This window comes from Drosophila erecta, unplaced genomic scaffold, assembly GCF_003286155.1.
Source record: "Drosophila erecta strain 14021-0224.00,06,07 unplaced genomic scaffold, DereRS2 tig00000021-arrow-pilon, whole genome shotgun sequence".
NCBI lineage: Eukaryota > Metazoa > Arthropoda > Insecta > Diptera > Drosophilidae > Drosophila > Drosophila erecta.
The window spans coordinates 16744662-16760660 of NW_020825198.1; the positions used below are offsets into that span (position 1 = coordinate 16744662).

The window sequence follows — 15999 nt, forward strand, 5'->3', positions numbered from 1 at the left end:
TGGATTCAAGTTGGGGAACCAGAATTTCAATTAGCATACATGTTCGAACATGATCGGTGGATCGTGTCGATTGCTTTTGCTTCTGCCGCCGTTGACTACCAAAATCCAGCTTAGAATATACATATGTTCGCCTATTGTGAGCTATAAATTTTCGCTACAAATTTGCACAAAATGTTTTTGCCGGCGATATATGGGCAAGTGAACATCCCAAGATGGTAATTAAAATTGTTAAAGAATACTTTTCGGTTTGGACGCAGAGCAAGTTATCTGACGCAAGCGCCAACGAAATCGAAAGTCAATCGAAACTTAAAGCCAATAAATTAATAATCGATTGCGTACCGTTATTCTAAACGGAACCGCGTAGGATTCTTCTGGTTTAAAAAATGGGTTTTAACTGCGGCTTTGAGCTTATGATAATTCTTAAACGATTTTATTGTCCATTTGAAACAATATTCAGAACATTCAGTTCTTCAGGACAAGGATTGATTTAGTTAAGAAGCCATTGCAATACGTGTTTGCTTAGATAAATATAAAACTATATAGCCAATTCGCAAGTAACATTTCTGTTGTTTGGCTAGGAGGCGCAACATTTATTATTTTTATCTTCGAAAAGGTCAGACGAACTCATAATTAGACCTCTATGTTCTGGCTGTAAAGCGTGATATATTTTCAATGCCAACCGGACACTTTTACTACCAAGAAGTAATGAGAGTTGAAGATTTATGGAGCTATGAAAAAGAAAATTGAACAATTACTGGCCAATTTTCGTAAAGTGTGGTACATTCCTGGCGCGCACTGCAATTAATAGCGCTAAAGAAGTGCGAAGTTGGCCCATTAAGTGGTCAATCAAGCGATGTTTTGGCCACTTCAGAGCTGATTCCAACTCTTGCTCGGATCGCCGAGGGGGGCCTTGAGTGGGGCACATCGAATGGATGGAACAAGCGTGTGATGTATGGCTCGAGTTAATCGATTCCACATAAAAATATAGTTTAGCCACGCAGAACTGCATTGAGGTGGTGGCTCCCTTGGTGGAGTATCATTAGGCCAGCCACTAAAATGCTAATCGATCCGATCCGCGCTTAACAGGTACAAATATATCTTTTTTGTAAGGTATAAAGTTGGACTTGGTCTTCTTCCTCTGCTTTGCATAATGCCCACACACATGCACACACACACACGCACACACATACTCACACACACACACTCTGGCATCGAGCTAACCACTAAGTTTGAATCTTGTATTACCAGCTGACGTATTTGCTAACTGATGAATTTTATACAAATTTGATACACTCGAGGTGAACTTGATTTTGTTTGGCGGAGTTGTTTTGTGTCGTTTTATGTGTTCGTATAGAAGCATCAATGTCTAAATGTATCGCCGTGCAGAAGAAGCAGCGCCTCAACGAGTTTTGTCCGCGTTTTTATTTTATATGAAAATTCAAATTAAAGCTAATAAATACTTAGGCGTTCATTGTGGCTCTAGTCCGAGCCGAACTCTATCTAAAATTCATTAGAAAACTGGTCCATCTAACCTTCGAGACCAGAAGATGCCACCGAGTGCGGGGATTGGGCAGGGGACTTCACACTGATTGACGTCTGTGGATTGCATAATCCAATTAAGTTGGTGCTAATCGCCCGAAATGCGATGTCAAGCCGAGTTAATGCCACGAGACATGTAAGGATGCTGCAGGATTGAGGGCTTCTTGAAGGTTGGTTCGCGTGTCCAAGTCAAGGCCCCGAAATGCGGAAGACAGCGGGAAGCTCCCAGAGCTCCGTGGATAAATGTGTGGTCTTGGACCCAGGTCAACAAATCATAAAGGCAACAGTCAAAATTTATGGCCAGGTGGAAATTATGTGGCCTTTTCGTGCCTCAACAAGTGCAGAATGGTGTTCGTGGCTGCCATTACGATCAGACACTTCCCATGCCACCGATCGCCGGACTTGGATACATTTTAAATATTCGATATATATGGGTGCGTCGACTGCCTCAGTGTGTGATATCATATCGAGCTGCTTTATATCAAAATGAAATACACAGTTGTACGAGAGTCTAAGGGGAAATACCCTCTAGCTCAGCTTTGTATTTAACAAATTAGTTTTATATTATCAAATCTATAATCCTACTTGGCTTCCTGCTTCAACTGCCACGCTGCTGCTATTTATACATATGCATGAATTTATTGCTACTAAACCTATTTTACTTTTAAGTTGGGAAACATTTAACATATAATTTTTTAATTATTTAAGAGCTTAGATTTATATACATATATATTCTGAAAAAATGCTGAGCGATCTGAGCGAACCGCCTGTAAATCAAAGGGTGTGATCGATGGAAAATAAAAGACACACCAATTTGCATGTCTGCCTTTTAATTTGGCTTTTCGGGCCTAGAATCGAAGCTGTCAGAAGTGGTCTGCCTACAAGATGGCTATAAGTAAATGGCAATATATTATGTACTGGGACGAACCAGTTGGCTATTAAAATGAGGCGATATAACCAGTTGGCCAGATCCCGGGCCCGGGCCGAAACAAATGAATTTTATTCAAGTTTAATATTTGGCTCGATGTTCGTATTTGGGCAGTCCGTGTAGAATTTACACATCCACGTCGATGCCTTAAGCCTGATCTGTAGCTCCAATTCATACATTATATTTATCTCATTTGTGTATATTTAATTTTGAATTCAATTTCGGTCTCAAACAGCCTTGTGGCCGGCGACGCGTGTGACTCGGAGTGCTCCAGTTTCTGTTTTATTTGCACTCCAAAATGCTGTTGCCTCCGACGAGAGCAGTGACGTGATGAGTGTTTGTATCCGCTGGCCAGAGGCAGTGTATCACAGGCCCAAGTGGGCTAATTTGCCAGCCGAGATGGGTGGAGGGGTGATGGGGTAAGGGGTAAGGGTGAAGTGCACTCTCGAGATGGCCATTAATCAGATCTCGATGTGAGCCATCACCTCAAGTTCCATTTCGAGCACCTTCCGTTTTCTGTGACCCACGAAGCATGGGGTCTTGAGCTGAACTTGAGCTCGAGACGGGGTGTCGTCTTAAGTGAACAATAGGCTCCATTCGATCCTGGCCTGATTGATGATAGCGGGCCGGAGGTCTTGTAAATTCTGGTTAAGCCCGCCACTTTCGCTTTAAAAGGCCAGGCGAGTTGGTTAAACTTTCAAGGGTCACTCGGTTATGTAATGGATGAAGCACGGATTCTGTGTAACCGGTTCTCATGGATGCTGGCTACCTGTTCGTCCCACAGTTCCCAGCGCGATGACCCTCGGCGGTTCCCAAAAATTGTCTGGGTGTTTCAAGTAGTGCGGCAAGGACTCCGATGGCAATGGCCCGCAATTGTGGCCCATAAATTGCTGGCCGAAAACTGGTTAACGCTCGCCTGCCAGTGTCCTTGATAAGGCTTATTAATATTTTTGTTGTTTCTGGGTCTTTCGCAGGGGAAAAACACGTTTTTTTGTATTTTTCTCTCTCGCCGCACCGCTTTTAATTTGCAGCTTTTTATTTCAAGTAAATTTCACAGATTTTAAACGAATATCAAACGTCACTTATTCACTTGGAATATCCATTAACTAAATGCCGTTAGCAAGTTGTTAATGCGATTTGGCGAACTCGACACCTAACAATTATTCACTCGCATCGCAAATATTGTACATTTTGCCAAATCATATTCATAAATTTACGGTCGGGATTTCTGTTTGCAATTCTTCTAACTGTACTTTTTATTGTTTAAACAAAGGCGAGCGACAACTTGTTGAAGGAATTAATTAGGTCTTTCTTGCCGATCCAAATCAATTTAAGGTGAATGTTTCACAGATCAGTGGTCGATAAGTCAACTTTATTTATGTGCATTCAGCCCATCTACATATGGCTAAAAGACCTAGTCGATATTTGAATACATTGAGTCAGGCTGATTAATTGAGTCAATGAATGAATTATGGCTTTTATTGAAGGGCGAAACAACCCCAATACAGTTCACTTTTACTACATTATTTTATTTCGTTACATATACTTAAGATATTATTAAAGTATGGTACATACTTAAGAGATTCGTTAAAGAATAATTTAAAGAACTCAATTAGATTCTAATCAAGAAATTCAACTACATAGGCAAACCAATTATTTTGCTTTCAAAGCCTCCGAAAATGAGCAAAAAAGATTTCTTGGTAAGAACTTTCCATTTCAAGGTTGATGTCTCGTAAAATCCAGTTCGAGCCTTTTATAAAACCTAAGGTAATTCCACTTCCTAGACCAGAACTATAAGCCAAATTGGAAACTGAGCACAAAAAAGCGAAACAATGTGGCAAACTAGTTATTCGGGTTGGGGGTCTGTTTGGATGGCGGATTTACATAAGTATAAATCTTAAGCGGAAAACAATATAGTCCGCCTTGTGTGAAGCCACGTAGAATTTACCAGAGATTCGCGTTATGTATTAGTACAAATTTGCATAAATCATAAGCACAATTAACAAGCTTTCGGCGGCCCGTTCTCCTCCAACCGCTGACGCAGGTGACGTGACATTTGACTCGGAAATTTATATGATTCCCTCCAAGACCAGATCCGCAAAATTTGAATATCCACGCACTTTGAGAAGCATCTTTATCCATTCAAAGATGCGTGAATCGCCTGGGTGGGTAGAGAGTCATCGGCCTTCTTATAAATATTCAGTGGCGACATATTCTTTTCGGTATTCTATTCTTCGGCGAACACTTTTTATTAGGCGACTTGTGGTTGAATTTTTCATGTTGCTGGCCAAGAGACTTGATTTCAATTTTAATTGCCGGTGCGTGAGGGTATTTAATTTGCTCTAGGATAAGATAAGTAATATTAATTGTCTACCTGAATGGATACAGGTCTTTAACAACAAACGTCTAGGCATTTGTGAAGCCAATGAATCTTGTCAGCAGTTCCAACAAGATTTTTTATTTTTAAAAACTATAATATTTAATTAAGTTACAAATACATAAATAATAATAAATGCTGTACAGAAATTTGAGTCTGGAGAAGATGGTTGTTTGTCAGAATTTTGTATGGGGTCTACCAGAAAGTTTTGTCGTTAGATTTATGATTTAATATTTATTTACCTCGTTTCTCGCTTTGTTTTTGATGACCAAAAATATCATTAATACCACATAATGTCTTTAGCACCAATTCGAGATCTCCATGCAGATAAAACATAATGAAAAACTAGATATTATGATTTCCGCGCCCGAAGACAAAGACTCATAACAATTCACTTAAGAGAGCTGAAGCTCCCCTAGATTAACAAATTTATTTTTAAATTATCCGAATAGCAACCTGCCCAGAATGCGGTTTAGAACAGGTACATGCCACGGACTTGTTTGATTTGACAATCGCCAACGTCCTTCAGTGGAGTTTAAAATTTAAGGCAACAAATTATAAACTCCTCGGCGTGGAAGACGTTGAATAATCGTCTGTTGCAATGTCGGATGAGGTGACAAAAAAGGCTTTTCCTCTAGCCGGCAGTCGAGAGGCATCCAATGCGCTAAAACTGAAACCAAATAATACAAACAATTCAGCCGCTTCAGTTATCCGCAATGACAAATTTGAAATGTCAGCAGTCGTTGCCAAGTGTCATTGCTTCTGCGGGGATGTGCGAAGCAAGTTATGACCCGAATAGTTAGCCAGCAATTATGCAATAAAAGCCAAGAATTAATGTAGCTCTAAGTGGCGTCTGATGGCCGCAGGGGCGACTTCCGTTCGGCTGCACTTCCTCTGGGTGTTCCGCCGTTTTTTCACGACCCTGACTACCCAGTGACCACGCACCTTTGGGCCGAAAGAGTTCAAAGTCATTTCTATTTCGGGCTGGCTCATGACTTCGCGTGGCCAGTGGGTGTCACTCTGATTGGTTCATTAAAATCTAGACGTGACTGCTTCTGAGTAAATAAATTCTAGTTATTAAAGTGGCGAAATGCAGGCGATGACAAAGCCGATGCCGAAACCCGTTTGGGAGTCGCTCGAGGAATGCAGCGCTGATCACTGATCACTGATCACCGAGATCTTCGAGATCTTCGAGTGTGCGTTTAAAGGTCACCCGGCTGACGCGGAGTCAGAGATGAGCAGAGCCTACCTTAACATTCAACTCCGGCTGCCATCTGCTGACCCCCGGGCACACGCATTTTTGGCCAAGTCAACCGGTTCATGTTCAATCGGCCGACGCCAACTCCGACTCCGACTCCAACTGCATTTAGGCCTGCTCCGTGGGGTAATTGCCATTAGCCAACGCCTGATCTTCTCGGCCTTATTTGCCTTGGTAAGCTTCGATGGGAGCCTTGACTTGGCTCTCGATCGGCGAGCCAGCTTGTCTCAGCGATTGATGAAATTCGGTGGCTCGGACCCATTTACCAAATTAAACGCTGCACGACAACGTGTTTAACACTCGGCGAAGACTTCTGCCAAAAGTACAAGCATATTTGCCAGCAATCGGAGTTGGCTAAATAGAAATGCCAACAAGAGCAGGCGTTGGTGGTGGTTGGCAGTGCGTCCGCCTTAGTTGCTCTTCTGCCATAATTGCTGGGCCTCAATTTGGCCGCCTTTTTGTCTTAGCCATGTTATCTGGCTGTTAACTCACAAACATCAAACATCCGAGACTGGTTGGCTTTCTGGTCAGCATTCAGCATTCAGCTGTCGGCGTCGCTGTCAACAGAGGCAGCGGCAGCGGCGGCGGCGGCGGCAGCGGCAGAGGCTTCGAGTTCGGCTCATCTTCATCTGGCCAAAACGCTTTCGATTTCGGCTTTTGGCCGTGTGTTAACAGCTGTCGCCCAGGTGAAGATGCCTCTGCCGACGCCGCTGCCCAGGTGGGCAGATGCTGGGTCCGAGTATATATAGAAAATCTACAAGTTTTGATGCTTTAGTTGGTATTCCACACTCGACCTAGAAGTTAAACCAACTTAGCTTGGCATCGATCAAATTCAATCGTTCATTGAATTTGATACGATCGGTCGCGTCTTCTCCTTTCCGATCCTCAAAGTACCGTCCTCAAGGATTATCCACGCACACCGGCTAGGATTACCTACGCACCCGGGATTACCACAACTGCCGCTTGTAGCAGTCCAAAAGTGTACACCATGGTAACCGAACCCAGTTCCAACCCAATCTAACCCAAAACGAACAATGATCGTGTGCAAAGTGCAAAATAACGCAACAAGTGTCCCTCGGTGTGAAGACAAACAAGACATTTCGCAAAGGAAAAGCAGTGCAGATGAAGTTAAAGAGTATCAGTTTATTAAGGGAGTTCAAGTTTCTAAGGTTTAATAGTTTGAGCTTGTGATCTGTAGGAAATATTTGAAACACAAATGCGACATCCTGTTCAAGGATTTTTGAATTCAAACTTTAGTTTCGATATAGTACAGTTTTAAAATAAAACATTACTTGTGTTTAAATATTGTGTCAGTTATCTAGCTATTGATAATGCTATTGCTAGGATCTTAGTTTTCCTTTAGAAATGCACATGGTCTCATTTAATACGAGTGTTTTGTAAGGAAAGAAAGGTTAGCTTACTTATATTCTATAATTTTATGTAGGGATTCATTGGGATGATAAGGGGGATAGGGCTTTAGAGCAACTTGTTTGCGATTTTTCTCTGTGCACCAGAGCATCGCAAACAAGAAGAAATAGCAAACAAATTGCCAACGCCGACTGCAGTTCCAATTCAATCGCCATCTATTTGCATTTCACATTTTGTCGAGGGCTCTATCACCCGGGCTATCATCTCGAGTTAAGAGTTGACCAGCTGGCGGTTGACATTTAAGCCAAGTAGAAATTGAGCAAGTGGCATCGAGTGCAATGTTACGCATACGCCTTGTAGGCCGCCCACGGAGCAAATCGCCTTGGCGCGATCCGCGATCCGCAATTTGCGTATTAAGTCATTAGGATGACCAGCTGCATGTGCCTCTGCCATGTGGCGGCAGTTTCTATGTCAGCATTGACATGGCTGAAGATGAAATTAAAACTTGTTTTTTTTACCATAATTTTCGCTTTTGCTTCTGACATTTGCTAGTCGCAATTTGCGATTCGCGTATTTAGGTAAATAGCCGTAAAAATGTTGCCTTAAGTTAGATTCTTAACGTTTTCATTGAACAGACGCCCATTAATCACCGTCATTGTTGCCAAAGAAGATTTAATTTGTGCAAGGGCCCCCTGATCTTTTCCCCCGGACTTTAATTCGCCCAAATCTCTCACAGTTTCTGAAAAATTTAATTGCCCCAAAGTCTTGGCATTGGGGCTCTGCCCTCGATGCGGCGTGAATCAGATTAATTAGCTGCCAATTAGCATACTGAACAGTCAAGGGAATCGCTCTGCCTCGGCGAATATCTCTCCAAGTCCTTTCACTTTCTAACCTTTAAGCACCACCATAAGTCAAACCCGAATTGGTTCTCGAATTCCAAAGATTAATTCTGACTGATGCGATATTTAAAACAAGTTAGAACAGCCAAAAATTCAGGTTCATTAGCATAAATTATTTAAAATCATTTACATACAAAGATCAAATATTTTAGAAATTAGCAAGCAAGCAGAAACCAAAAATGAAACTGGACCCAATCGGGTTTGGAGGTATGGGTTAACATCTATAATTTGGTTATAAATGACACCCGGTGCTTACTATTCCTTCTACGCCAGATGCGTATGCTAATTTGGCGTTTTCTCACTAGTTTTATGGCCTGTCTTGGCTGATTATTATATAATCATGGCTAGAACTGGTCTGCAGCTTGGGGCCCGGATGCGGGCCGGTTTCTTTCATAATCAGCTATTTTTATAGCTACCGAAAATTCTCCGCCAGCCAATTAATTGAGCTCATCGGCACTGGCCATCTGCGACCATCGACGAGCACTTTCATTAGCTAGCAATGACCTTGCCCAAACTCCAGCGACAAATGCAAATAAACCCGCTAACAGCAGCGTCGGAAGCCATAATTCAGGGGCTACTTCCTCGGGTCCCCATTGAGCTCACATATCTTGTGTCGCTCAGCATTTGCATGGCCATTATGTATCAATCGCGCCAATCTGCGATATTTACATAGCTCCGGGGAAGGGGACCGACCTAGAGATGCTAATGCCCGTCAAAGTTGAATGTCTGCGCTAGCATTTCGGTTGATTTTCAATGCATTATGGTAAATCGATTCGCCGGCCTAGCTGTTTGTTGGCTGAACTTTAGCACAGCTTTGACCCGCAGGCCAGCAGAGTTGCCTTGCCTCCTCCGACCCGGTCGGCGACCAAGTCGCCACGAAGCGTGAACAGGCGATTAGCCTAGAAGGCGATCAATTAGTCGCAATCAGGTTGTTAGAGCCAGTCGTTAGTCTGAGCACCTCTGTACGGCGACACCACCGGAGTCCATCAATATGTAGCATCACTAACCAGACTGTGTTTCTCGTTCCTTCCCCACAGAGAAGTGCACTGTTTGTTTTGGCGCTTTGCGCTGTGGCGGTGGCCACCGCATCGGCCGATACCCATGAGGTAAGTCCAGACAACTGACGAATCCCTGCCAACAGGAACTTATGGCCACCTCTTTCAGCGCAAGACTCGTGCCGCCGAGGGATACTTCTACCCCCAGCCCCAGGTGCCGTTCGATCTGCCCGTCCGCACCACCAGGCCACCACCACCACCAACCTACCTGCCGCCCACCAACAAGCCACTGCCACCAGTGACCATCCGCGTGCCTCCTCCAACGAGGCCACCAACCAGGCCACCAACCACTCGTCTTCCAGCAACCTACTTGCCACCCACCAACAAGCCACTGCCACCAGTGACCATCCGCGTGCCTCCTCCAACGAGGCCACCAACCAGGCCACCAACCACTCGTCTTCCAGCAACCTACTTGCCACCCACCAACAAGCCACTGCCACCAGTGACCATCCGTGTTCCTCCTCCAACGAGGCCACCAACTCGTCCACCAACCTACCCACCCACCACTCGTCGTCTGACCACCCCGGCTCCCACTTACCTGCCACCTACCAACAAGCCTCTGCCACCAGTCATCGTGCGCACCACTCCTCGGCCAACTCTGCCTCCTACCAGGCCTCCTACCAGGCCTCCAACTAGGCCCCCAACCACCTACTTGCCCCCCGTAGTCGTCCGCACCACCCGTCCTCCTCCACCACCCACTCGTCCACCAACCTACCCACCCACCACTCGTCGTCTGACCACCCCGGCTCCCACTTACCTGCCACCCACCAACAAGCCTCTGCCACCAGTCATCGTGCGCACCACTCCCCGTCCAACTCTGCCTCCTACCAGGCCACCAACTAGGCCCCCAACCACCTACTTGCCCCCCGTTGTTGTGCGCACCACTCGTGCCACCCCACCACCAACTCGTCCACCAACCTACCCACCCACCACTCGTCGTCTGACCACCCCGGCTCCTACTTACTTGCCACCCACCAACAAGCCACTGCCACCGGTCACCGTGCGCACCACCATTCGCACCACTCCTCGTCCAACTCTGCCCCCTACCAGGCCTCCAACTAGGCCACCAACCACCTACTTGCCCCCCGTTGTCGTGCGCACCACTCGTGCCACCCCACCACCAACCCGTCGTCTGACCACCCCCGCTCCTACTTACTTGCCACCCACCAACAAGCCACTGCCACCGGTCACCGTGCGCACCACCATTCGCACCACTCCTCGTCCAACTCTGCCCCCTACCAGGCCTCCAACTAGGCCACCAACCACCTACTTGCCCCCCGTTGTCGTGCGCACCACTCGTGCCACCCCACCACCAACTCGTCCACCAACCTACCCACCCACCACTCGTCGTCTGACCACCCCGGCTCCTACTTACTTGCCACCCACCAACAAGCCTCTGCCACCGGTCATCGTGCGCACCACTCCCCGTCCAACTCTGCCTCCTACCAGGCCTCCAACTCGCCCACCAACCACTTACCTGCCTCCTCCACCACCCACTCGCCCCCCAACTAGGCCCCCAACCACCTACTTGCCCCCCGTTGTTGTGCGCACCACCCGTCCTCCTCCACCACCAACTCGTCCACCAACCTACCCACCCACCACTCGTCGTTTGACCACCCCGGCTCCCACTTACCTGCCACCCACCAACAAGCCTCTGCCACCCGTCACCGTGCGCACCACCATTCGCACCACCCCTCGCCCAACTCTGCCACCCACGAGGCCCCCAACCCGCCCACCAACCACCTACCTGCCCCCCGTTGTTGTGCGCACCACCCGTCCTCCCCCACCACCCACTCGCCCCCCAACTAGGCCCCCAACCACCTACCTGCCCCCCGTTGTTGTGCGCACCACCCGCCCTCCTCCACCACCCACCCGTAGGACCACCGTTTACGTGCCACCACCAACTGTGCGCACCACCGTGTACGTCCCACCCGCACCCACCAAGCACCAGGGCTACCAGTACCCCGTGCCCAGCATCCCCTTCAACTTCTAGATCTAAAGATCCAGATGTGATTAGGGATAGGGCCATCGTCTAGGGCTAGATTGATCTAGTCAATTCTCGTACAGTCTAACTTTACACGATCCGGCGCCAGCGGTGCTAGAGGGCGCCACTGGTGCGCCTGCAAGGACGACAATTGTTTGTTTTTATTTTATTTTTGTAATTAATGAATCGCATACTCATACAGCTAGGGATCATTGTAAATGAGTGCCCCAATTGTACAGCTAACAGTCTATCCAACTTTTGCTATGTTCTACCACTACTCTACGATCGATAGGCGTCCGTCGTCTGTGACGGACGCCAGCTCAAGACTATATAGCTCTATATTACGATTAAATAAACTTTTAATTCGGATCGCTGAAACCTGAACAATAAAATAAGTTTTTCGAATATTTACAAGCATTTTCTTCTGTTTTTGGGAAGCGGAAGCTACTTGCGGTCCTGTTAGCTGCGATAATAACACATTTTCTCTTTCTCTCCTAACCGGGAAATGGGATCAAGACATGTCCGGGAGATTTTGTGGTCTGGTTGGTCCCTCATCTTTAAGCGTTATCTTAAAATTCGAATTCGGTTTTTACGACTATGCTAAGGGGAGCGTTGCTTACAAGCCATAAAGCGCCAAAAGTGCAGTTTAAACAGGTAACCTTGACCTCCACTTTGGTCTCTACCAACTTAAGTTATGGATGTGAAACACGTTAGTTTAGTTGATAGGTTTTAAATGTTCATATGAGTGGGTTCAAATACAAGTTTACCATAAGCAATGTATATCTCCATACTAATATGAATTTAACCTTAGGTTATATGGAAAATTCAAATTTGAGATATATTTGAAGTGTTCTTCGAACCTATAACTACAAAATATTGGAACTGGTTTATTTGTTATAGATTTAATTATTATCGTAGGCTTTTAACTTACTTTTAAAATCTTTTATCAAGTATTAGAACTATGTATAGTAACACAGCCAGCTCCCTTCGTCAGTGCATAACCACTTCGGTTTTATTGCCGCCGAAGATATTTCTAGTTGCTTCGCAGCTATCTTCAGATTTTCATGGTCAATGCGTTTTTTAATATCTCTTTCTTTTCCACTTGCCTGGGAGCACGAATTCGCCTGAGCAATTAATTTATGTGTCTGTCTGTAGCTTGCTGTTTTGCTTTCGCAGCCAAACTCTATTAAACTTTCTAATTAAGCTGTTGCACTTGGGCCGATATAACCGACGCTTTTTAGGCGCCGTCAGCGCCCGGTTGCACTCAGTCATCGTTGCGATCCGCGATGAGGCAGAAGCTCAAGCCCACATTTATCAAGCGTTAGGCAAGCCGAGTGGTTCGAGCAGCAGATCCCGGAAAGATGTTCATGCAGTCGGCAGTCGGTCAAGGACAACGGGACACTCGAACGCGACTGGATCCTTGCTTCACTAAAGGCAGGCGGTGGATTATGGGCCTGATCCTGGGGTACGCAATTGTGAGTTGAAAGCTTTCCAGCTCCAGATGAGATACCAAAAACCTTAAAGGGTTTCCAATTACGAATTGGAACACTTGTATGTGTCGGATCCACATTTCAAGTAACAATTACGCGGAAATCTTGATCTGAGGAAATGGATCTGTAATTATACATCTCCCCAGATTCCATTCCATTTGACGCCATTATTTGGCAATACAAGCAATTATCGTGAAGCCCATGCAACCCCTCCATCTTTGATTACATTTTCTTTGTACCTGCAGATGTCTCTCATGGTAGTGAAGGTCGCCTCCGCAGCCACTCTGTATCAACAGCACCAGCAGCAGCAGCAGCATCTACAGCAGCAATCTCCGAACGACATTGAGTCCTCCGCAGACGAACCATCCCAGCTCAGCACAGAGACCGAGCCCTCGGACAGCGACAGCGACATCGAGAAGATGCGGGCCAAGTTGCAGCAACTGCAGCACGAGCAGCAGCAACAGTACCTGCGCCAGCAGCAGCATCAGCTGCAGCTGCATCTGCAGCAGATGCAGGCGTCGCAGGGAGCTGCTGGGGAAACCGCCTACTTATTGGAGCGTGCCGACAGCAACGTTGCACCCATCTACGGGACGTGGCGCACGAAAGCGCAACGGCAGCAACATGCAACATCGTCACACGAACCGGACGACGCCCATGTGTACGAGCGTCTGCCCAAGCGATCGGCGACCATGACGCCTCTGAGGGGGCTGCTGCGAGATCAGATGCCACGCCCCCCGCGCCTCACTACCCAGGATATGCAATTGTCCCTGGGCTCGCCCACTCCGCCGCCGGCGCCCACAAAGGGTTTGCTGCGGCGGCAGTACTCCGAAACGCCGGGCACACGAGCTCTTCGCGGTCAGGAAGAGTTCAAGCCCAAGCCGTTCCACTTTCCCTACGAAGGTCCCATGCCGGAGCAGTTCACCAAGGGTGAGGGTCGTCCCGAACTGAACAACATCCAGGACATCCTGCAGCACCTGCACATCGGAGGCTTAGCCCCCAGCAAACTGCCACCCATGGTGATGATGCCCACGGGTCTCCACATCGCAGGTACTTTCAAGAACTTCAAGTCCAGCGGAATTGGGAACTTTTTCCGCGGCAAGCGCAACAAGAAACAGATGCAGTTCAGCATTCCGATGCCCATGTTTCCCATGATGTCTATGCCCATGCCGTGGTATAATCCCGGTGTTTTGCCCCATCAAAGGGTGTCCATCGATCAACTCTATCCTTACAAGCCCCGTTCGCCGCAGGATGTTAACCTGTTAGCCATGCAGCCACTGGGAAACGGAAAACCGTTGTCTAAAAAGAAGAAAAAGAAGCAGCAACAGCAGCTGCAGCTCCAGCAGCAACTGCAACAGCAGCAGCAACAACAGCAGCAACACCTACTGGAGCATGGCAGTCAGCAGCATTTTGTGGCAGATCCCTTCGTGCAACAGCATTTTGCACCCCCTGTGGTCACACTGAATGCCACTCGAAAGCCGCACCTGAAGAGGGTTCCTTTTAAGGTCAATCTGGATATATATCCTGTGCTGCCGCCTTCGCGTCCTGCCTCGGTGATGCGACATCCTTTCCATCAAGACTATGTCCTGCCCTCGCCTGCTGCCTTGACTGGAACCACGGCGGCCGCTTTTCAGATGGGTCAGGGCATGTACCAGACACCCTTTAAGTTCCCCACCCAACAACCCGTAGTCTTCCCTGACCAGGCTACCAGATACAGTCAGCAGCAGGCCTTGTACCACAACCAGGCCCACAAGTTTCCGCCTCCGAAGAGCGTGCATCCGGATGAGCCCATCTATGGACAGAGTTCTGCACAGGCTCAAGGTCAAGTGGAGAGCCAAACGAACCCCATCATGCTGCACTTAAATGTGTTCCCCAAGCAGAAACCAACTGCCACGATTCGCGCCTCCACCAATCCATTCTACCAACACAACATGCAACGCAACACGGTCAATTCGAATGACTTGCCGCCACCCAATCCGCCCAGTCCCATTGAACCCAGACAGGCAGTCAATGGCAGTGCCACTGGTCTGCAACAGCAACCACAGCAGCAGCAGCAACACCATCCGTTGCATAATCAAACCCTGCAGCAACATCAAGCGACGCAGCAGCAACATTTGCAATCCCAGCCTGGCAATCGATCCAGTACCATTTCGCGCAGCGATCATCTGCCGCTGATTGACTTTGAGCATCCTATTGTGGCGGCTGAGCTCCCAGATCCTTCCACCTTTGGCAGCATTCGGCAGGATCATCGATATAGGAAAACCCCGGTGGATGAGCACTATCGTTATCCGAAGAACGCCAATATCGAACAGATGGCAGCGGAGGCCCAGACCGCCTCGCTTTTCCGCTTTCCCGTCGAGGATCTGATACAGTTCCAGGTGGACGATGCTCTCTAACCACTAACTACGCTAGTTGCACTTAGAGTAAGTTAGGGCTAGGTGTTCCGCATAGCAGGGACTTATTCACCTTGAATAATTAAATTAAATATAGCTAAATTGTATGTTTTATATATATAATAATATTATATGAACGTATCTCAATCTATTTTAACTGAGGCTTTTTATACACGTTACTCGTAGAGTAAAAGGTCATACTAGATTCGTTTAAAAGTATGTAACAGGCTGAAGGAAGCGTTTCCGACCACATAAAGTATATACATATATTCTTGATTCGTATCTTGATCAGAGACGCTGGCCACTGGCTGAAGTTCTAAACTCCATAACTAAAATTATCCTAATCGGATTTTGAAGTGGTATACCACTAATGTTTCTGGCGCAATTCTCCAAAAATCTGCATTCAAATTTAGAAATGTATTTTTTTTTAATTATTTTTGTAATTTTTCTGGTGATGAAATTGGAAAAAAATTAAGAAATGTCCCAAGGCTGTATTTCTGAACTCCATAACTCATCTTATCTTAATCGGATTTTCAAGTGGCATGCATCTAAATGTTTATGGCGCAATTCTCTAAGATCTGCATTCTAATTTAGAAATGTATTTTTTTTTTAATTTTTGTTGTGTAATTTTTCTGATGTTATGATGTAGAAATTCAAGAAAATTAAGAAATGTACCAAGTGTGAAGTTCTTAACTCCATAACTCAACTTAT

At 46.5% G+C, this 15999-nt stretch overlaps 2 protein-coding genes across 2 annotated transcripts; both read left to right on the plus strand.

Moving 5' to 3' along the window:
- Positions 1–6841: 6841 nt before the first annotated feature.
- LOC6543650 (proline-rich extensin-like protein EPR1) lies at positions 6842–11819 on the plus strand. Its single transcript, XM_001972914.3, has 3 exons — positions 6842–7093; positions 9407–9475; positions 9534–11819. The coding sequence occupies exons 1-3, from the start codon at positions 7091–7093 to the stop codon at positions 11415–11417; spliced, it is 1956 nt and encodes a 651-aa protein (XP_001972950.3). The 5' UTR covers positions 6842–7090; the 3' UTR covers positions 11418–11819.
- An 844-nt stretch (positions 11820–12663) lies between these two features.
- Positions 12664–15436, plus strand: LOC6543651 (alpha-protein kinase 1). Its single transcript, XM_001972915.3, has 2 exons — positions 12664–12883; positions 13144–15436. Exons 1-2 carry the CDS (start codon positions 12770–12772, stop codon positions 15289–15291), a joined length of 2262 nt encoding a protein of 753 aa, XP_001972951.1. The 5' UTR covers positions 12664–12769; the 3' UTR covers positions 15292–15436.
- The last annotated feature ends 563 nt before the right edge of the window (positions 15437–15999 follow it).

What these genes read in the sequence shown, in the direction of transcription:
- LOC6543650 (XM_001972914.3), top strand. An exon ending in CATCGGCCGATACCCATGAG is followed by an intron (nt 9,476 to 9,533) that starts GTAAGTCCAGAC and finishes CACCTCTTTCAG; the next exon opens with CGCAAGACTCGTGCCGCCGA.
- LOC6543651 (XM_001972915.3), top strand. Translation starts at nt 12,770, where the DNA reads ATGTTCATGCAGTCGGCAGTCGGTCAAGGACAACGGGACACTCGAACG. An exon ending in TGATCCTGGGGTACGCAATT is followed by an intron (nt 12,884 to 13,143) that starts GTGAGTTGAAAG and finishes TTGTACCTGCAG; the next exon opens with ATGTCTCTCATGGTAGTGAA.